Genomic DNA, 21,783 nt, shown 5'->3' on the forward strand with positions numbered 1-21,783 from the left:
TGTCTCTTAAATTTAGAATGCCTGGAAAGTATTCATTTCAATTGGTGGTAATGACAATGAAGCTATCTCTGAATACATTAACTTTACATTAAAAGAGAACTATGGGGTAACATGTTTATGCCATAGTTCTCTTTAGGGGCACAGGCGGACATATACTAACCTCCTACCATGACCCAAAGCTCAGAATATAGTGAGCTATTGCCCACTATATACAGACAGCACCGCAGCTGGGACGGATCCCGACAATACTGTTGAGCTCCACCCAGGTGCGTGAGTGACAGCGGGCTCTGTCTATCTAGAGGCAGAGCTAGCTGTACCCGCCCCCTCCCCTATCCATTCCCCCAGTCAGCGCTGGAGGATCAGAGAGGGGAGGGGGGGAATCCCTGTGGGGAGCGGTGATTGGGAGAGTCACCGATCTCTGCAGGGAGATGATCGGGAAGATGATCACTCACCTCCCGATCTATAGAGTCGCCATGTAACAGTTTCATTGTCACAAGTCGGCTCGAACTATGAGGTTTAGTGTAAATCACTCACCTCATAGTTCTCCTTTAAGTTCTAAACTCAGAGCAGATACTATCCTGTTATACAGCATTGTAATAGGAATACATATTCTAGTTGTTTCTGATAATGCAAATCAAAGCTTACTTGAAAAAATCAATTTTATGTACAACCCCAATTGCACAAAAGTTGGGATGCTGTGTAAAATACATAAAAACAGAATGTAATGATTTGCAAATCTCAGTAACCCATACGTTATTTACAATGGAAAATAGATAACTTAATAAATGTTTAAACTGAGGAAATGTACCATTTTAAGAAAAAAAATAATGTAATTCTGAAATTGTTCGGGCTTCTCTGTAATAAACAGCCAGCGCAGCCTGAATGCAGATGGTGTGAAGCAGACCTTATACCCACCAGTTAGTCACACAGGCTGTCCAATCAGATCCGCCTGTCAGTTTTTCAGGAAGACCCAATTGGATGCCCAATGTAAATCTATGGGCAGCTGGATCAAACGGACGGGTGTCCACTTACATCTGGTTGCCCCCAGCTCCAGCTAGGTCCAGAAAAACAAACGGAACGGGGTTCAATTTCATCGGACCTGATCGTGCCAGATCGGGGATGTAATCTGATGTAAACGGACACATGTCTGTTTACATCTGATTCACCATAAACCGACATAAAATTGATTGTATTATCAGATTGTGACATGTGTGGTGAGCTTTGGGCTATGTTCACACCATGTCTGAAACAGATCCGGAGCAGATCTGCAAACGCAGTCCAGTGCATTTCTGTCACTTTTTTTTAAGCTTAAAATGGGCTTTTAGGTGTGTTCCAGTGTGCTTGTATGCATTTTTGATGCGTTTCCATAAGTTCCAGTGCATTCCAGACCAGGGAAAATGAGAAGCAATATATATATATATATATATATTTTGCTTGGACCTGAACGGACTGCAATGGTGTGAATGGAGCCCAGAGATACCATAGGGATACTGTTTTGGTCTGGAAACAAACTGTTCTGGTCTGGACATGATCTGAGGTAGAGATTCTATCTCAACCTGATGCTGTTGCGCATAGCAGCCAAACAGCTTCTATCTTTCACCCCCCCAGCTTATAAAATGAAAAGATAACAGCCGATTAGCTGCGTCCCAGTTCAGACAAAGTTTATTTCAGAAACTTTTATCCTCTCCAATGTGTAAAGGAGAAGCGATAAACCAGACGTGTCACTCAGGGAGGGAGAGGTTACGTGTTACGCTTGTGTCTCCCGATGGGGGGAGCTCCTGGGATGCCGCGCTGCGCTGGATAGGCCTGGCTGTGTGTATCGGCTCTGGAGCGATTTCATCATTTTACATGGTAAACACGGAGAATTAAACCTTTACCAAACAGAATGGAGGAAGGCGAAGGCCTCGGCGAGATGAGGTGGGTTTGTACTGTCCGGTACGTACGTTTGCTGGTGTCCAGCGGTGGAGGAGGCCTGTGCGGCCTGTAGGAGCAGGGCTGGAGTAGGGGGGAAGGGAGTGTGTGGCCGTGCACGGGCATTTCTCTATTGTTCGCGTGCCTTTGTGTTCGCCGAGTTATGTGTGCACATTGGTGTGAGGAGACCTATGGACGGGACATGTCCGGGCATCAGTGTGCACTTTCGTGCGACGACTCATTGTTAGTGGGAGCCAGACTGGTGTCGTCATGAGTATCAACTGAGGGTGGGACATGCGTGTCATGTATGTAGCTGAGTAATGGTAGTAACCCCCCCCCCATCCGGATCTGTGTGGTAATGGTGACCATGATGGGAGCCTGTCAGGCCGGTCAGTCGTGTTGATGAGCAGAGCACAGGTGGTGAGTCAGCGGATCATGCTCAGACATGCACTGTGTGTGCCAGGGATCTAGCCCTGACTTGTCTGCACTCGCACCAATAAATGCACATCGACTGCTCCACACAGCACTTTATATAGGGAGCCCAGCTCCTGCACCACAGCACTTTACATATTCGAGGTAAGAATAGCTGAATCCTGCTGTTCTCTATGTGTTTCCTCTCATCTACCTGATGCTGAACTGTCACCTTCCTATTATTCCTTCTTTTACATTTGTTTACATCTGTTCTTGTACAGATCCCACTTGTCAATACAGGCAATCATGCACTATGAATGTCCTTGTTACTAGACAGAATCCACTTTTTGTTCTAGGCAATCGTGCAATATAAATGCACTGATTCCTTTACTTATACAAGGAAACATGCATTATAAATGCACTTGTACTGATAGAGATAATGCCTTTCATTACAGGCAAACATACATTATAAATATACTTGTTCTTGTATAGCTTTTCATTTCAGGCAAATGTGCAATATCAATGTACTTGTTCTAATAAAGATGACACTTTTTATACAGGCAAACATGTGATAGAAATGGACTTGTTCTTCTAGACATCCCTCTTTTTAGACAGACAATATAAATGTAGTTATATAGGTTATGCTTTTGATTACAGGCAAACATGCAATATAAATATACTTGTTCTTATAGAGATCCCACTTTTCATTACAGGCAAATGTGCAATATTTACACTTCCAGAGATCATGCTTTACATTACAGGCAGGCATGCAATACAAGTATACCTGTACTTATAGAGAATCCTTTTTCATTTCAGGCAAACGTGCAATATGAATGCATCATCTACAAATGCAGATTGTATAGAAAATTCTTCTATCATGGGGTCAGACAAAGAAACACTGGTAAGTTTATACCTTTTTTTTATACCCGTTTTTTTTTGTTTTTTTTTAGCTCTGTTTTGTTGTTAAGACTGTTTCTTACAACTGGTTAATATTTCAGGTTAAACCAAATCCACTTCTGTTGCATCTGTTAAAATCTGCTGGTGCCCAGAAGGATACCTTTACAATGAAAGAGGTGGGCAGACTATGCGCTTTGAGTAAGATCTTATGCAGTCATTTTTAGCAGTGCTTTGTTTTATGATATAATATAGTTCATTACATTGTCTTCATACTTGCGCTGTAGGTTATTTACCATCTTGGTCAGTACATTATGGCCAAGCAGTTGTATGACGAGAAGCAACAGCATATTGTCCACTGCTCTAATGATCCTCTGGGAGAACTATTTGGGGTACAGAACTTCTCTGTAAAAGAACCAAGGTAATAATAAATACAGTGTGTATGTAAGAGTGTGACTTTGTGGCATTCTTGCAGGATGTGTTCTGTATATCAGTTGCAACATGCAAACAAAGCTTTCATTCCTGCTTCTTTTTTTTATTATTTAAATCCTGCTTCTTCTTTTTCTCTCCTTATATAAAACCATATCTGTCTTTTGTTTTTTAATTAATGCTGGTTCAAGACACAAAATATCATTCTGCTCTATTCAAGCTTGCCAGCTCTGTTGCACATTGATTTTGACATGCAAAAAGTTTTCTGCCTTCATTCTATTCTCTCACCTTCCTTTCATTGCCTTTCAACCTCTAGCATACTATTCATTAAAACAAATGGCTGACCTTGCGAAAATCTTCTAATCTCATTTCCTCAAAGTACTCTTTCTTTCTCTCTCTCTCTTTTACAGTCCTTGTATATCACAGTGTCTGAAGGAAAGAAATGCAACCTACGTTAAAGCCACACTAAACTCAGAAGTTAAATCTAAAAAATGCAATCGTGCACCTTAATTATTAACACAAATGTACCTTATTTGTGTATCGCTCAACTGTAGAACCTCAAATTATCTCTGAATTTGTGCTGACGCTGTCCTTCCTTCTGGAGGGTGGCTACTTTTGTTCCCTATGGTCCCTGTGTGTCTTGTAAAGTAGCCACAACTCCAAGCTCGCTCCTGTGATGGCCTATAATCTAGTTGCCGATACCGTTTTTTTTATATCAAATACCGTTATTGTTTTTTCGGTATTTGCCAATACAGAGTACTGATACCGAAAGTCCAATTAAGGAAGCGGGGCGGCGTGTAATGATTAACCAGAAAGCCAGCTGGTGACGAGAGAGCATTGAGCCGACTTCCAGCCAATCGGGAAGCCAGGCGACATGTAATGACTCGCCGCCCGGCTTCCTGATACCAGAAGTTCGTATATCGGGAGCATTTGGGCGATTACGGGTACTCGTCCAAATACTTGGTATCGGCAACGATACTAGTATCGGTGCATCCCTGCTATAATCTCACGTTTAGTTTACTAATTTATATTAGGATTGTAGCCCAGCAAGGGGGTGAGCTGGGAGCGGTGATACACATATAACATACATTTTTGTTAATAGTTAAGGTACTTAAATGCATTCTTGAGGTTTTAACTCCTGAGTTTAATGTCATTTTAAGCTGGCCATGCACTGAGCAAATATCAGACAGTTCTTGAATCAGGCAAAAGGTGAAAATTGCTCAATTGGTGTCTGCAGAAAATTGTCGGATGAACAGCGCTTTCATTTAGTCAGATGCAGACACTATTAAGTATTTTGACAGCCAGCGGGGCCGACTGTCAAAATTAAAATAGCTGCAGTGGTAAATTCATCTATCCACGCTGTTTAGCCTGGTTGGAGGAATCTGTTTGATTTTTTTTTTTTTTTATTCAGCCTGAAAGCCGAATGGGGGGGGGGAATCTATAGATGTATAGCCAGCTTTAGCCCCTCCTAAACAAAATGGGGATATACACGAGATATTTTGGTTGCTATTGTTGATATAAACTTATTATCTTGAGACATTTTGATATTTAAGGTCCAGCGTGTGTTGTTTTTGTTTTGTAAGTAAATATATACAGTGGGTCGCACCGGACTTGATTACAACTTTGCATGTTACTGAGCAAACGTCAAGTCTAGGAGCCACTGCGCTTATCAGTGCATGCTGAACAAAAGCTGAGCTTTGTGCAAAATCCGGTTTGACCAACTGGCAAGTTTGTTACTTGCAGATATTATAGTACTGGGCTTTCTGCTTCATGACTATCAGTCCACAGTTGGTCAAAAATGTTAAGATATGATCATACAGCCTCCATTAGGTTTATTATCAACTGTCTAGTGCAGGACCTACACGAAGGCTCTTTTCGCACCTCAATGTTCTGGTGCATTATATTAAGGCAACCCATTCATTTTTGCAATGCAGGAAAAACTGGAGCTGCAGCATATTATTAGTACATTGAAACACATGTCTGTCACCCTGTAACTGTATTTGTGCATTGGGGTGCCATTCACAATGCTGCACAGAACAGTATGGTTTACTGCATGTTAATGCTTTGGATAGGTGTGAAGCCGACCAAACAGTCCATTAAATTTACATCCATTAAGGAAGGCCCTCGCAACCTAGTTTTTGGTAAATCTAATGGAGATTGTACAAACTGATTAGGTGAGCAGAATAACATGGATGCACATTTACTATCAGAAAGGCTATACCAGTGCCCCTGTGGCTGTGTGCACAGTGACTGCTATGTGTTATGGGAAATTGGTGAAGTGAAGAGACCAAGGTAAGTAAACAATCCTGGACCAATGTTTTATTTATGTATCCTCAGATATTACATAATGTTTAGAGATCATTCAATAATTATTGGTAGACATTTACACAAAGTCACTTTGACAAAAATAGTCCTGTTTGACTCCTTTTATATATCCGATATGTCTGAAAAGTCATTATGTTGCCCGTAGCAATCAGTGAGGGAGAATATTTAGGGTTATTTGGGCCAAATGGATGCTTGCCTTTCAGAAAACGATTGTGAGACAATACAGCACACACAATGCATCGCAGTTTGTTGCGTATGAGGCTGCGTAGCCTCAGACTGGTCTTGATGCCCAGGCTTACCCGTGTCAACCACCAAAAGCGCCTACAATGGGCACATGAGCATCAGAATAGGACCAAGGAATAGTAGGAGAAGGTGGCTTGGTCAGATAAATCACTTTTTCTTTTACATCATGTGGGTGCGTGTGTGCTGCTCCTGGGGAAGAAATGGCCCCAGGATGTGCTGTGGGAAGAAGACAAGCCGATGGAGGCAGTGTGATGCTTTGGGCAATGTTCTGCTGGGAAACCTTGGGTCCTGCCATTTCATGTGGATGTTTTCGGAGTTTTGAGTGGAATTTTTCCTCCACTTTTTGTGTCATACCAATACAAACAAAAGAAATAAACATAAGAATGCCTAAACATTTGTAATTGCAACAATTTTCTGCTCAAAGTGGTGCATTACCTGACAATACAGGGGGGCAATATATTTTTAGCCATGACTGTTTGTAGACTACCTTTCTGACCTTCTGATAATTCAAGCTACCTCAGTCTTCACAATCCCCAACTGAACCAGAATGCAGCCTTGAAAATCAGCAGGAATTCAGAACTCCTGATATGCATTTTCCCCCGTATTAATAACTTGGAAGGTATTGATACCAATATATCATTGCAAAAGTCAAATTGGCATTTCCAGAATGACAGCTGTTGGTGCCTCTCACATTTCTCCTAACACATTTTTGTAAGCAAATAAACCGAAGTCTTGCCTCTACCTTTTCTTCCACATTCAATTTTGTAAGGCAAGACAGTGGAATACTCTAATTTTGAATTAATATGAATTACCTCTCTTGTTCTTTTATTCCTCTATAACACCTGACTTTTACAAACGCATGGAAAGATGTACACATTTGTCAGGGCTGATGCTTAAAGTGTCTGAAGAAAGAGTTATTTTTGTCCATAGCAACCAATTCAATTCCCTGTGCCATACATATTGTGATAGGGAAAATCTGATTGCTACAGGTAACAGGGACTGTTCTTCATATACATTTAATTCTTTAGTCATTTTGTTTATTAAGCTTCAGTTATTTGTGCCTACAGTTTCCACTAGCACTAAATTGCATTTTAAAGTTTTTCCTATTGCACATTTGATCATTTAAAAGCTTGTACAGAGAAATGGAGCAAGTTATAGAATAAAGTATTTTTGCCAAGTGGATGCTTTTTGTCAATTTTTCTTAAAAATCAGATTTGTGATTAAGTCTGAGATGTCATTACATGATATATCTCCATATTGTAAACCTAGATCTACAGAACAAATATTACATACATGTGCAGATATAAGAATGTAACACAACAGACGGTGGTCTAAAATGTACGTAACTAAAATGGGATTTCTCACTTTCTTCCCTTAGGAGGCTGTATGCAATGATTTCGAAAAATCTAATAACTGCTGAGTCACAAGGTAAGTTATTGAAATGTATTCACTTCTAATATTCCGTTCTTTCTGTGTTTTATAGAAAACTGAAATAAAGTTGTGAGGCAAGGTATTTTAAAGTGTACATTAACAAATAGCCATGTGACCGCTATTCAGCGTTGTATTATTGGGGTGGGGGGCGGAGAGTGCTCCTCTTTGCATATCATCGTACTGTGTCCTGTCCTGGCATGAGCAACTGGCTGGCCTATGGGTGTGTAGCATGTGATGTCAAAGGCTGACGTCCTGCTGTTCCCTTTCTCTTTATGAAGATGGCCATACACTTTGCAAATTTTGGGCAGTTCTTCAGGAACCAGCCAAAATTCACACAGTGGAATTAAAAAAAGCTATAAAAAAAATTATTACTAAAACTGACCCAAAACCATTAGTTTTTTTTAAATTTTATTAATATACACTGAGTGGCCAAATTATTATGACCACCCCATCAGTACTTCGTTGGACCTCGAGATTATTTCATTGAGCCGCCTCGTGACTCCACGAGATGTTGAAAGGTGATGCGAGGAATCTGACACTGCACTGTTGCCCTTCTGTTGTCTTGTACCAGTCTTGCCACTCTCCATTCTGCCCTAACATTGACTAGTCGCTGACGGCCACAATTCGCACGTTCAGACCCAGATTTTCGGCTGACAGTCCAGTCTTTAAACACTTTAACAATGAGCCCCTCTTGAACATTTAACAAATTCTGCTGTTTTGCTGATACTCGCTCCATGGCTCCGAGCGCCAACAATCATCCCACGTTCAAAGGCTGTTAAATTGCGTTGTTTACCCATATCTTCAGAAAAAAATCACTTCTACTGTCATGGTAAACAACCTGCTTCCCTATTTATAATGGTCTGGCCCTCTAGCAACTTCAGCGTGAAATTATAGCTAATTTGCCTACAAACGTCAGGTGGTCATAATAATCTGGCCACTCAGTGTATACTGGGGCAAAAATAGATGTAAAGTAGAGCATATCCCAATGGAAACGCGAGACCAAAACGCCCCAAAGAAGTACATGTACTTCTTTGGGCGTAGGCCGTTTTGTATCACGTTCGGACAGGCGGAAATACGGCAAGGTGTGAACCAGACCCATTGATTACAATGGGATTTAGAGGTTTGAGCGTTTTGTAGAGCGTTCGTCGAGCGTTGAACGCGCTACAAAACGTTCAGGTGTGAACCAGGCCTTAGACTAACAACCTGGAACAAATCTGCCTGGAAGAATGGGCCAACATGTCTGCCAGGCAGTATAAAAAAGCTGGTGTAAACCAAACCACTGCGTCCCAAATCTTTTCTTATTTAAAAATTTTATTGTTTAAATTAAATATTGATTTTCTTTCTTTTTAGACTAATATAAAATGCCACAAAAATATTTTTCTTTAAAGCATTAAATAACAACTTTTGAATAAAATGGGTAAAGTAGTTGGTTAAAGGTCTGAATACTTGTGCAAGGCACTGTTTAGCTATAGTTTTATTTTTGTTTTAAATTGTGTTTACATGCACTTGAAATCTTTTTCCTGTACTTTCTCATCTGTAGATTAACATTTCCCTGCACAATGTCCTGTGTTGAGGTTTCATTCATCTACTTTTCTCCTTCGGCAGGTAGCAGCTATAACTGTGCACAGCTCCTACCTGTCAGACCAGGGTGTCACTGATCTCCTGTCCCCACTAACGTATGCAATTATGGAAGTACTGTGTCAACTATAACATATTCCATAGTAGTGATAGTGATGACCTGCAGACTCAAATCTTTGCTCACAAATACCTTCAGCCTGCCATTGGCAGTGTTCCTTTGTTTAACCTCTTGCCGTCCGCCCGTAGTAAAAAAACGGACGGCACTGCTGCATTTGCGGGTTGCCGTCTCCAGACGGCAATTATTTTCTGCTCGCGCGCCCCCTAGCGGGCACGCACGGGCAGAAAAGACCCGACGATTAAATCTTGTTTGTGCATAACTCAGCTGTGGATCCTCAAATCATCTCTGAATTGGTGCTGACACTGTCCTTCCTTCTGGAGGGTGGCTACTTTTGTTCCCCATGGTCCCTGTGTGCGTTGTAATGTAGCCACTGCTCCAAGCTCACTCCTGTGATAGACTACAATCTCACATTTTAGTTAGCTAATTTGTTTTGAGATTGTAGTTCATCACAGGAGCTTGGAGCGGTGGCTACTTTACAATACACACAGGGACCATGGGGAGCAAAAGTATACACCCTCCAGAAGGAAGGACAGTGTCAGCACCAATTCAGAGATGATTTGAGGATCTACAGCCGAGTGATACACAAATAAGCTACATTTTTGTTAATACCACGCTGACCAATAAGAAACGTTTCTTAGCACAGTTAAATACAGTTTTGGTTAAAATTCCTTTTTTATGAGGACAAGTAGATTGTCATGAGGGAAAAGTAGATTGGGCCCCCATTTTAGTCCTTGAAAAAGTCGTTTTAAAACAAAAATTCCACATCCCTCTTAGGGTACTTGAATGGATTTTTAAGATGTAACTCCTGAGTTTAGTGTCACTTTAAATTCTCTCTCTCTCCTCTCTACTCTCTCCTTTCTCTCTCCTAAATTTGATCTAGGCTTCCATGACCTCTGATCATAAAAGGGTTAAAAAACATAAGAAATGCAGTGCATCTCTTTTGTATACTTAAAGGAGAACTATGAGATGAGTGATTTCCACTCACCTCATAGTTCTAAGCCGACCTGTGACAATGAGACTGTCACAGGTCGGCTCAGTAGATCGGGAGGTGAGCGAACACATACCGGGTTCCCTCACCTCTCGATCCTGTCACGGCTCTCTGCCGTGACAGGGGGAGGGGCTGGATTCCCTCCTCCCCGCTCCGATCTGCCAGCGCTGACTGGCGGAACGGACGGGGGAGGGGGCGGGTACAGCTGGCTCTGCCTCTAGATAGGCAGAGCCATCTGTCACTCACGCAGCTGGGCGGATCCCGTCATCTAAGTCGGGATCCGCTCCAGGTGCGGCGTCTCAGTATACTATACTGAGCTTAGGGTAACGGGAGGACGCTAGTTTGTGTCCTCCCGTTACCCCAAGGAGAACTATGGGGAAAAACACTGACCCCATAGTTCTCCTTTTAAAGCATCTCTTGTATCCATCTTATCTTTAGAAGAGCTCAGAACTATTTCCAAAGGATTGTAATTTACATTGTTATACAGAATGATGAAAGTTTATAGCTTTCATTTCTTTGTGTATATGTACCAATGATCTGTGTATAACCAGGTTGTATTTTTCCTTTTAGAGTCCTTGGGAGACCTATTGTATGGCAAAGACAAGTGTACTTTAGAAACACAGAGCTCTCAGCAGGTGGGTGCACCATCTAAACAGGCTATCTTCTGTAATTTGTGGAGACTTTCTTATGTAAGAAAGGTTCTGTTAATAAAGCTGCATACTTTACCTGTTTATTGGAATAAAAAGCTTAGTCTCCAGCCCTCTCGTTAGAGATCTGCAATTTGTGAAAGTGAGCTTTTTATTCCACTCAAATGGTTCTGTTGTCAGTTCATGGACTATGTCTGTGTCACATCTAGGTGTCCTCTCCTGAACTGCAAGAGAAGTTAAACTCAGCTGCCACTGCATCGTGTTCAAAGAAAGGCAACAGTGACTCTGGTAAGGAACCTTCAGTCTCTGATACTGTGGTGCCACATTGGACTTGACATTCCTGCCAAGAGTTTTTAGCCATTGTATAAGCAGTTATTGAGTAAGATTTCTAAGTTTTCTTTTTTTTTTTTTACTTTGCTTAGAAGAAAATTCTTCAAATGAACAACCAGCAGAACAACAGAGAAGGCGCCATAAGTCAGACAGTATTTCATTAACCTTTGATGAAAGCCTTTCGTGGTGGGTGATAAGTGGCTTACGGTGTGATAGAAATAACAGTGATTCAACAGATGCCTCTTCTAATGCTGTAAGTAAGGTTATTGACTAACAACAAATTGTGTGAGAGATTTGTATTTTTTTCAGCAGGGGTGTCAGACTGAGAGCACTGTAAGGCCTGGTTCACACCTGAACGTTTTATAGCGTATTCAACGCTTGACGAACGCTCTACAAAACGCTCAAACATCTAAATCCCATTGTATTCAATGGGTCTGGTTCACACCGTGCCGTATTTCCGCCCGTCCGAACGCGATACAAAACGGCCTACGCCCAAAGAAGTACATGTACTTCTTTGGGGCGTTTTGGTCTCACGTTTCCATTGGGATACAGCCAAGTAGCCCACGGAAATGCGTGTTTGTCACGTGTTTTTTTTTTACAGCGAATCGCGGTAAAAACGCGCGACAAACTCGCATATTCAATACGCCTAGGTGTGAACCCAGCCTAAGTTAAGTGCTGTCAGTCTGTGTCATCCAGGTGACTTCAGGTATCCCCATGCAGAAAATCCTTCTCTGTTGCCTTTAAGGTAAATTCTATTCTACGTTGTCTGGTTTGGGTTTTGTTTGGATATGGGCTGAATAGACAGACACTATATAACAACAAAAGTAGCAGGTTGAGTGTTACCATTCTGTTTGAATTTTGCTGTTTGTTTTGGTCTGCATGTTTATTGTGATGTGCCAATAGAGTACAGAATAAGCATTTACATGAAAGGTTAGGTCTAAATAGAAAAATGGTGTACAGATTTCATTGGTCAGCCATGAACATTGGTTGTTCTGGAAAATAAAGATTCTTTTGATAAACGTTCTTTCACCTGTGTTTAGGGGACATTATACATAGGATATTGGATGCCTATTTTACTGATGGTTTGTTCTGTATAGTGCTGCTTCAGTGAGCTGTACTGTGTGTCTTTAGCATGCGTTTACTTTAGGGTTAAACACAGGACAGAGTACACGAGGCACACTTTGCTTCATGTGCATTACAGCCTGTGGGTACCATTGAAGTAAATACAGACACTCTACATTTTGGAATGTGTGTAGCATCAGGCAGGATGTTGCATCTGTGAAAGATACGTCATTTAGTCTTTGTGTATGAAAGCCATAAGTCATACCGATTTGTAGCAACAGCAAAATCATTTTGTTTGCCGCCATATCCATAAGATGTCAACTTGGTTTTTAGAACTTTGAAAGTACCCACACTATGTTAAAAAGTGAGAGCGGCACCTTTACTACCGTAGAAAGCTGTAAGGTAGTATGACTCCTGTTGGACATTATCAAAAGCTAGATGGAAGGTGAGACAGATCTGTAACACTAAATGGGACTAAATCGGTATGAGTCATTAATATTACACACTTAGTTTAGCTTCTGATTCTAGGGAGCGGTTTGCAGACATTGCTAATTGCACATACCAACATATAAAAAGTCAATTTGCCATGATCCTACGTGATGTAGGATGCAGCCATTAAGGTCAGTCAATATTGCAGGACGTTAGGATTTGTTTATGCAGTCATTAAATCCCAGGTAGCCAGTGCTCACTAAATATTACAGCTGATCCCAACTTTGGAGGTTTTCACTAGTTGTTGTCAATGGAGCTGACTTCTAAATAAAATCCTGCTGGCTCCTAAATTGGACAGGCTTGAACATCATGAATTCCATATTAATGTGTTAACCCCTGCCCTAAGTGCTCAACATAATATAAGACTATAATTACTAATGTGTTGCTTTTAATAGAACAGTGTTTCTGGCTGTTGATCCGAACATTTATTTTCTTTGTGAATGTATGCAATGCTAAGTAATTATATTTTGCAGCATTCATTGGATGTCTGGACTTGAACACTGCCAGTAATCCCAGCCTGTGTCAGATTAGGCCGCTCTTGTCAGACTACAGACACCATTTTTGTCACATAGCTACTGTTAAGTATTTCATAGTTCCTTCTACTTTCTCTGCTTCTTTAGGATCATCCTGCACATTCAGATCCTGATTGGCTAGACCAAGATTCTGACTCTGACCAGTTCAGCGTGGAATTTGAAGTAGAATCTGTATATTCGGATGATTACGCCCCGAGTGGAGATGAACAGGCGCTTTCAGATGCTGATGATGATTTAGATGATGAGGTAAGACTATGACATTAAGTTGGGTGCAAGCATCAGCTTGAAAAATGTCCTTCGCACAAAATGTGAATGTATTTTCTTATAGTTTAATCAAAGAGTGTATATTATCCTTTGAGCTAGGAGTAAGCAGGATTGTAGAAGTTGTTCACTCTTGTTGCTAAACAATGTATGCTATGGCTGTTTAAACATGGGCAGCAGAAGAAAACAAGACTACTACTCAAACAATACACCACTGGAAAAAATCGTGTGGTCAAAGCTGAACCACATGAAAACTATTTTTCCTACCAAAGGATTTTAAATTCTATGTTCCAGGCACCCCTACCATACAGTTCAACCACATTGTTGACCTCCACTGCAACAGCACAGCTAAATCTAAAGTCATGCCTTTCTTTCGGCACATGAACATGAGCAGAGTCTTATTGGCTTAGTGTGCAGTCCCTCCCTCTACCATTGTGAGACCTGCCATACAGATTATTAAATGGCTAATATGAAGGCAAATTTAGGCACTTGCCCTATTTCATTAAAATATACATGAAATTACTTCTTTTTTTTTTTTTAAATACTTGGCTATGCTAATTGGTGTTTTTTTTATATTGGTGTGGTGCTCAACGCTGAATGCTGTCTCAAATGATAAAAAAATGTATTTGGTGATATTTAATCCCTTATTAAAATGCTACCTCTCAGCATTTAGGGATAACAATATTTTTAACAATCATCTCTGCTAAGGCACTTTTATGGTAGGAAGCGTTGGGTACCTTTCCAAAGACCTATTTATATGTAGGCGGGGCTCTAATGACATTGTTGCATTTGTTAGGGAACTCTTATTGTGCTAACAAAAACATGAATCTGAATGAAGGTAGATGATTGCATATATTGTGTGTGAAGGCATTGTGATTTCTGAGAAATGTCATCATTTTTTGTCTATTATGTATTTAAACACACCCAATCGTCATGCCTTCATTGCAGTATTTCCTCTCTTACTTACATAGGCTGCTGTAAGCCTGGTCTTTTGTTACATTTTGGGTACTGAAGATGATCAGCAACTTCTGATATCACTGATATGCATGTTAAAATGCTTGTGCATTTTAGTGAGTGGCCCCTCGTCTTCATTGCTCCAAATCTAATGTCATCTGTTCAGATGTGAGTGGGAAGGCAGAAAAGCATGCCAAACAGCTTGTCAGTTCCCACACACACTGAGCTCACAGATTGCCATCAACAGATCCAATCTACAAGACTAATTGTCTTCAAGGTAGGAAACTAGAACACATTTTAACAGAAACTGTTACTACACTTGTGTATTAGTAACAATGTAAAATATACATGCCCATACATGACTTTACTGCTTGATTGTGGTATGGGAAGGCTGGGATGGTATACACTACGGTCGAAAATAATTACGTTACTGGCAGAAAGTTTTGTATTCTGCTCCTTCTTTAGATTTATAGCTGCATTTCTTTTATCAATAGCAATCACTTTCTCCACTTTGGGTAGATGTGGACAGGGTTCAGTTTGTTCCCTTGTGTATATTGCTATTTGAAACTCCAGCAGGTACTTTTTTTTTCCGCCTCTCCAGCATGGCTATGGCAAGTCACGTTTTTGCCAGAACTGAACTGTCACTGCCTAGTTTCGTTCTCCATATTTATGGTAAATTCAATACAGCAGGGGTAGGCAACCTTGTAGAGGTGGAGAAGATCAAGAGTGTATGTGTGTGTTACTTAAAAGTAACACGGGGTCAGGAGTAAGGATGCACAATTTCGAGATCTATAGTATGTAACACACAGTCAGTGGTAAGGAGTAACGCAGAGTTCATTACTTAGTAATGCAGAGATCAGTAGTATGTAATGCACAGTGCAGCGTTCAGGAGTAATGTAGCGTTCAGAGTTCAGTAGTATGCAAAGAAGGCACAAGACTAAGCTAAGTAATGGGCATCATCTGCTTCATGTCTTTCTAACCATACATTCAGCTCATGGTAATTGGCCTTATCCCTTATTTTGTACTTCAAATAAACCCATTTTTCCCCCAACTTTTTTTCTTCCTCACCTCTGCAAGCAGATAGACTATTTTAGCAGCCCATCATCCCATCTGCAACCACTGTAGATCATCACTTTTTTAGCAGCCCAGCATCTCAACTGCAGCCACTGCAGATCATCACTATTTTAGCAGCCCAGCATCTCAACTGCAGCCACTGGACTCGCACAATGGGCACGCACTTCTACTCACTCTGAGGGTAACATACTTGATCTTGTGTTCTCTTACCTATGCACCCCTTTCCCCCTCTCAGACCACAACCTTGTCAGTTTCACACTCACCCTTTCCCCAACCCTAAATCCCCCTACACGGCCCACTGTCACCCGGAGAAACCTCCACCACCTCGACCCAACTCTTCTGTACTCTGCTACTGACTACCTCTATAACAAAATCTCACCCCTGGCCTTGCTACTTCTGTCTTCAACAGTTTGCTCCCATCCTCCCTAGATACCTTGGCTCTCCTCACTACACGCAGACTTAGACCACGTCCACTACAACCGTGGCAAACTTGAAGTAACCAGACATCTAAAAAGACATAGCCGCACTCTTGAGCGACTGTGGCAGAAAACTAGGTCTCTGCAAGACTTCACCCTGTATATAGCTACCCTCCTAAAATAGAATTCCTTCCTCCGTGCTGCCAACAGACTTATTTTGTCACTGTGATTAACACACTCTCATCCAAACCTCATCAACTCTTTTCCACCTTTTAAGTCTCTACTAGGTCCTCCACCGCCTCAACCCACTAATTTGGGATCAGATCGCCACTGTCCAATCAACTTCCCTTATTAACGTACCAGACCCTCCATCAGACTTGTTACTTTGCTCTTTTGACTCTGTCACCACAGAGGAGGTTACAAAGCTTCTCTCCGACACCCACCTCACCACTTGCCCCCTGGACCCTGTTCGCTCATCACTACTTCGGTCACCCTCTTACTCTATCCTACACTCTCTTACTCACATTTTCAATCTCTTCCCTCTCTACTGGAATCTTTCCCTCCCCTCTAAAGCATGCCCTGGTCACCCCAATACCCAAAAAACCCTCACTGGACCCAAGAAACCTCAATAATCTCAGACCCATCTCCTTACTCCCATTCACCTCCAAACTACTAGAACGCCTTATACAACCGTCTGAACCACCACCTCACCGATAACAACCTTCTCGACCCCTTACAGTCCGGCATTCGCCCTGCACACTCCACTGAAACCACCCTCCTAAAACTCTCTAATGACTTGCTAACCGCAAAAAACAATGGCCACTGCTCTTACTCTTGCTATTAGACCTTTCTGCTGCTTTTGACACTATTGAACACCCACTGCTTCTCAAAAAACTCCACTCGCTTGGCCTACAAGATTCTGCTCTATCATGGTTCTCTTCCTACTTATCTAAGCGTTCCTTTAGTGTCACCTACAATTCTAACTCCTCCTCTTCCTCTTTCTGTAGGGGTCCCCCAAGGCTCTGTCCTTGGACCCCTTTTTTTTTCTTCTATCTACACCTCCTCCCTTGGTCAGTTATTAACCTTACATGGCTTCCAATACCATCTCCATGCCGATGACACTCAAATCTATCTTTCTACTCCACAACTCACCCCCTCAGTGTCCTTGCGTGTCACTAATCTACTAACTGACGTATCAGTCTGGATGTCGCAACACTTCTTAAAACTCAACCTTTCAAAAACTGAGCTCATGATATTTCCTCCCCCCGTGCACCTTCCCCCAACTTTTCCCTTGAGATTGTTAACACAACTATCCAGCCCTCCCCCCATGCCAAGGTCCTAGGTGTCATCCTTGACTCGGACCTCACCTTTCTTCCCCACATCCAATCACTATCAAAATCCTGCCGCCTTTGTAACATCTCCAAAATACACCCCTTCCTCACCAATGAAACCGCAAAACTACTCATCCACTCGCTTGTTATCTCCCCTCTGCCTATTGCAATTCCCTCCTCATTGGCCTTCCACTACACAGGCTACCCCCCTTCAGTCTATCATGTCTTGAATTGTATTGTGATTGTAATGTCTGCGTTATATTGTAAAGCGCTGCGCAAACTGTTGGCGCTATATAAATCCTGTACTATAACAATAAGCGATGCAAAATTCACAGGTGAGTAGTATGAAAGGTGCAGTGCAGGGATCAGAGGTATATGACATAGAGCACAGAGGTCAGGAGTAAGTAACACAGGGTTCAGAGGTCAGTAGTATGTAAAGCAGAGTGGAGAGGTTAGTACTATGTAACAGTGTAGTGGTCAGGAGCAAGTAACGTATATGTAGTACATTTTCCAAGGAAAACACAATAATTATTTATTTTGGTTACTCAGTACAAAAGTAGTGTTCATTAACACACCAATGCACCAATAATCCCAAAGGAAATGTGGAAACATTGACATGTTATATTAGTAAAGGAAAGAGACTTGCTTACTTCTCTTTCTGCAAGTAGTTATGTTGGAAAGGTTGAATCATTTCCATGTATAAAGGAATATGTATAATATGTATAAAGGAACATTTGTTTTATAGTGTAGATTTCGTTATTTTGGTGTCTGCTGTAAAAGAATACTGTTTTTGTTTTTTTTTCTTTTTTTTTTTTCTTTTTTGTAGTAAATATCTGTTTTCTAAATCTAGGTGTATCAAGTAACCATATACCAAGCTGAGGAGAGCAATGCTGATTCGTTTGAAGATGATACTGAAATTTCAGAAGCTGTAAGTAATTTTGTGTGGACGTTAGACCACAATGTAAATGTGTATTAGCTTATGGCCTCATACATATTAAAGTATTAACACCTAGAAGCTGGCTTGCATGCATAATGCCCACCTAGTGCTCACTTAGACCTGGGGCAGCAAGAGTCCATTGAGCCAAATCAGTACTGGTACATTAGCTTGGCATGATTGTTTTGACTGTGGAAGTTTTAGCCGCAGAAAATTCAATGCCCAAATTTTTGACACAAGTAACATCTACCATGTGTTTTTTGGGTATATACCACACCCAGAAATGGAAGCGCCCAATCACACCAAATTGATCCTTTGTGGTGCTTTAATGCATGCTTTATGAATGCATTCATTTGTGCTGCATTAATGCCGTTTTGTTTCTTATCCCTTGCAGTGGGGCTACACCGTCGCTGCAAGGGTTAAGTGCTCGTTTTTGTCTAGGTGTTAAAAAAAAAATTATACTCGCCTGATCCTAGGAGCCAGCTTGCTGTTACATAGTTACATAGTATTTGAGGTTGAATAAAGACATTAGTCCATCAAGTCCAACCTAAAGGATCTCATTCTAGGAGTACCCGTACCCCTGTATATTACGGTCCCTTAAAAAATCGTCCAAAAGTTTCTTGAACAATTCCACGTTTTTTGCTGAAATCAGCGCCTGTGGCAGTGAGTTCCAGACCTTAACCGCTCTAACTGTGAAGAACCCCCTTCGCCCCTTGTGCTGAAATTTTTTTTCCACCAATTTTAGGTTATGGCCTCCTAGTTTTTGTAATGGAGTTCATTTTAAATAGTTTATCGCCAATGTTGCTGTCACCATTGAAGATTGGTCCATGGAGCCTCTCTCCCCCTCCGCTGCAGCAGTGTAAGGTCCTGTAAATCATCACAATCTGTACACTGTATAGATGTGAGGATGCTGAGGAACATTCCAATGCTGCAGAGTAGGGGCAGAGAGGCTTCAGTGACCAGAGAAGCCGGCTTGGTGGTTTGGGTGAGTTTAACTACCCACACACCACAACAGATGAAAAAAACGTTCATGGTTTTCAAAATGCAGCACACCACAGTGCAGGGTATGAGTGATGAGTGCTGCAGTACGTTGCACTCTACTGTACTGGGAGCTAGTGTGTTGTTCACAATAAATGGCACCTCAACACGCTGGACATTGAGGAGGTGTGTTGGCATGCATTGCCCCAAGATAAAAGGGTCTATGGATAGACCCTAACACTGAATCTAAGCCCTACAAATAAATAACTGGCAATTCCTAGTATGGGTGAACATGTGACTCACTCACCCTTTCCTAAGTGACAGCGATAGGTACTGCATGATTCCCTTAGGGCTGTCGCATAGGGTCGGGGTAAGAGTTTGTAAATCTGTGTATGCTCCGACCAGGCAGTTTGGAGCTTGCACAAGGATTTATTTCCCTGGTCCCTGTGACCAAATGGAGTGGCATGGGAGTGAGGATGCTCTGCCATGGAAAGGTATAGACAAGTTAAACCTTTCCTTTTGCTCTACATAGGCAAAGGAAAGATACATTTTAGCCTGTACTTACCTATCTATTAATCAGCTAAGCTAGACACTGACGCTAACCTTTAACCTAATCAATAAGTCAACCCCTCAAGACCCATACTTACTTTATTGGGTAGCTACATATGGGCAGTGTAGCTTTATATGCTGGCTACCAGTGTTGAGCAGATATGTTGCAGCAGGAAAAACTAATCTGCTTTTTACCATTTTGAGAACAATGAAAAACAATTATTATTTCTTGCAACCTAATCATATATTATTAAATGGATATCCAGACAAGAAGGAGCACTTAAACCTTATCTTTAAAGTCCAGAAGATGTTGAGAACAGTAAAGCAATTTAGTCCTACTTTTGTCACAATGTCTTTAAACGATTTTGATAGTTCTTTAAAAAAAAAAAGTATATTCAAATCATCAACTATACATAGGTCTGCCGTAAAATGAAAGAGCCATTGTAAACATGCACATTGAAATGTCCTTTTTGACTAGGCTGTTTTTGGGGTGCTATGTGGTAAGTGTGTTTTGTAACTGTCATTGCAGGACTATTGGAAATGTTCTAAATGTAGTGAGATGAATCCTCCCATCCCGAGATACTGTCACAGGTGTTGGTCACTTCGAAAGGGCTGGCTTCCTGATGAGAACGAGAAAAAAGCTAATTCCCTAAAGAGGAAAGAGATGGAAGATTCTCAGGATGATGAGGGTTTTGATGTTCCTGATGGCAAAAAGGCAAAATTAGCAGATTCACAAGAATCAAACCTAGAAAAGAAGGAAGATGAAGTCTTACAAAGTTCAGAATCCCAGGAGACTGAGGACTTCTCCCAGCCATCCACGTCGGGTAGCATGGCTTCCTGTAGTCAAGAGGAGATCAGAGAGAGTGAGCGAGAGCAATCCTTTGAAGAAAGCTCAGAAAAGAGCTTGCCATTGACCAGCATAGAGCCTTGCGTCATTTGTCAGACGAGGCCGAAAAATGGATGTATTGTCCATGGCAGAACAGGACACCTCATGGCATGCTTTAGCTGTGCAAAGAAACTGAAGAAAAGGAACAAGCCTTGTCCTGTCTGTAGACAGCCCATCCAAATGATTGTGCTAACCTACTTCAGCTAATATGGAACTTTTAACTATTAAAAAATAATCTGGAATATTTAAATGAAAACATTTGTATCCTATAGTTATACAGAATATATATATATATATAGTATTTTTCCTTGACAGGAGAGTGGACTCTCAAACTGCAATACTTATTTGGCATATCAGTTGTGGTTTAATGAAGAATTCTAGTAAGCAGCTTTATTTAAGAACATGCAAGTAATTTAAACCTTATTTTGTAAATTAGGCACAGTTCTGCATATTTTCTTTTTTTTATCCGTTCTATATTTGGGATGAGGATGTGATTACCAATGTGACCACATTTGCTGTTTATGATCCGGGACATGGTAGTACTGCCATCTCTAGGGTGGCTACATGTTTCTAATCTCATTCACTTTAACATATAATGAACTTGTCTAACCAGTTAATATTGTATGCATGTGCATTCACTTTAAAGTAATTTGAATTTCAAAGTTAATAAACCTTTCGCTGCCACTGACATAACGCTATTTTAGCAGAAGCACCAACCTCTGAAACAGACTCCCAGCACCTTTAGCTGCTGAAAATTTGTTTACGTTTTCTCAGCTTTTTACTGGAAGGGATTCAGGTGGCTGTAAAGTCACCAGATCACTTACACATGTAGTGCAACCACCTTGTGATAGCAATAATGTTAAGTAAAAAAATAAAAATTGGCTAAAAAAAAAAAAAAAGGTTTATTACATTTGTTTGCCCATGAACAAAAATGATGATTGCCCCTAACTGGGTATCACCGGGCGTGCCAGAGAGAAATAACTCCAGAGGCATCATTTACTGTTAACTCTA

The 21,783-nt window shown here is 41.2% G+C and overlaps 1 protein-coding gene across 3 annotated transcripts; it reads left to right on the forward strand.

The window, feature by feature from the left end:
* The first annotated feature begins 1,738 nt into the window (after nucleotides 1-1,738).
* On the forward strand, nucleotides 1,739-21,248 carry MDM2 (MDM2 proto-oncogene). 3 transcript variants are annotated; one of them, XM_018576351.1, is made up of 11 exons: nucleotides 1,739-1,917; nucleotides 3,139-3,223; nucleotides 3,321-3,395; nucleotides 3,504-3,637; nucleotides 7,592-7,641; nucleotides 10,899-10,963; nucleotides 11,185-11,263; nucleotides 11,398-11,558; nucleotides 13,477-13,635; nucleotides 18,276-18,353; nucleotides 20,416-21,248. In XM_018576351.1, the coding sequence occupies exons 1-11, from the start codon at nucleotides 1,886-1,888 to the stop codon at nucleotides 20,977-20,979; spliced, it is 1,482 nt and encodes a 493-aa protein (XP_018431853.1). In that variant the 5' UTR covers nucleotides 1,739-1,885; the 3' UTR covers nucleotides 20,980-21,248. The 3 variants fall into 3 exon arrangements, with proteins under 3 accessions (XP_018431853.1, XP_018431855.1, XP_018431852.1); XM_018576353.1 differs by having other exon boundaries at nucleotides 1,739-1,851; XM_018576350.1 differs by lacking the exon at nucleotides 1,739-1,917 and adding an exon at nucleotides 2,099-2,487.
* Nucleotides 21,249-21,783: the final 535 nt, after the last annotated feature.

The sequence above is a fragment of the Nanorana parkeri genome, unplaced genomic scaffold (assembly GCF_000935625.1).
Source record: "Nanorana parkeri isolate BGI_ZX_2015 unplaced genomic scaffold, ASM93562v1 scaffold65, whole genome shotgun sequence".
In the NCBI taxonomy this organism is placed as follows: domain Eukaryota; kingdom Metazoa; phylum Chordata; class Amphibia; order Anura; family Dicroglossidae; genus Nanorana; species Nanorana parkeri.

Bases quoted from the DNA above. Each gene is read 5' to 3' on its own strand.
- MDM2 (XM_018576350.1), top strand. From the start codon at position 2,357: ATGCACTGTGTGTGCCAGGGATCTAGCCCTGACTTGTCTGCACTCGCA. The intron at 2,488-3,138 runs GTAAGAATAGCT...TTTTCATTTCAG, and splicing joins CAGCACTTTACATATTCGAG to GCAAACGTGCAATATGAATG. The intron at 13,636-18,275 runs GTAAGACTATGA...TTCTAAATCTAG, and splicing joins ATGATGATTTAGATGATGAG to GTGTATCAAGTAACCATATA.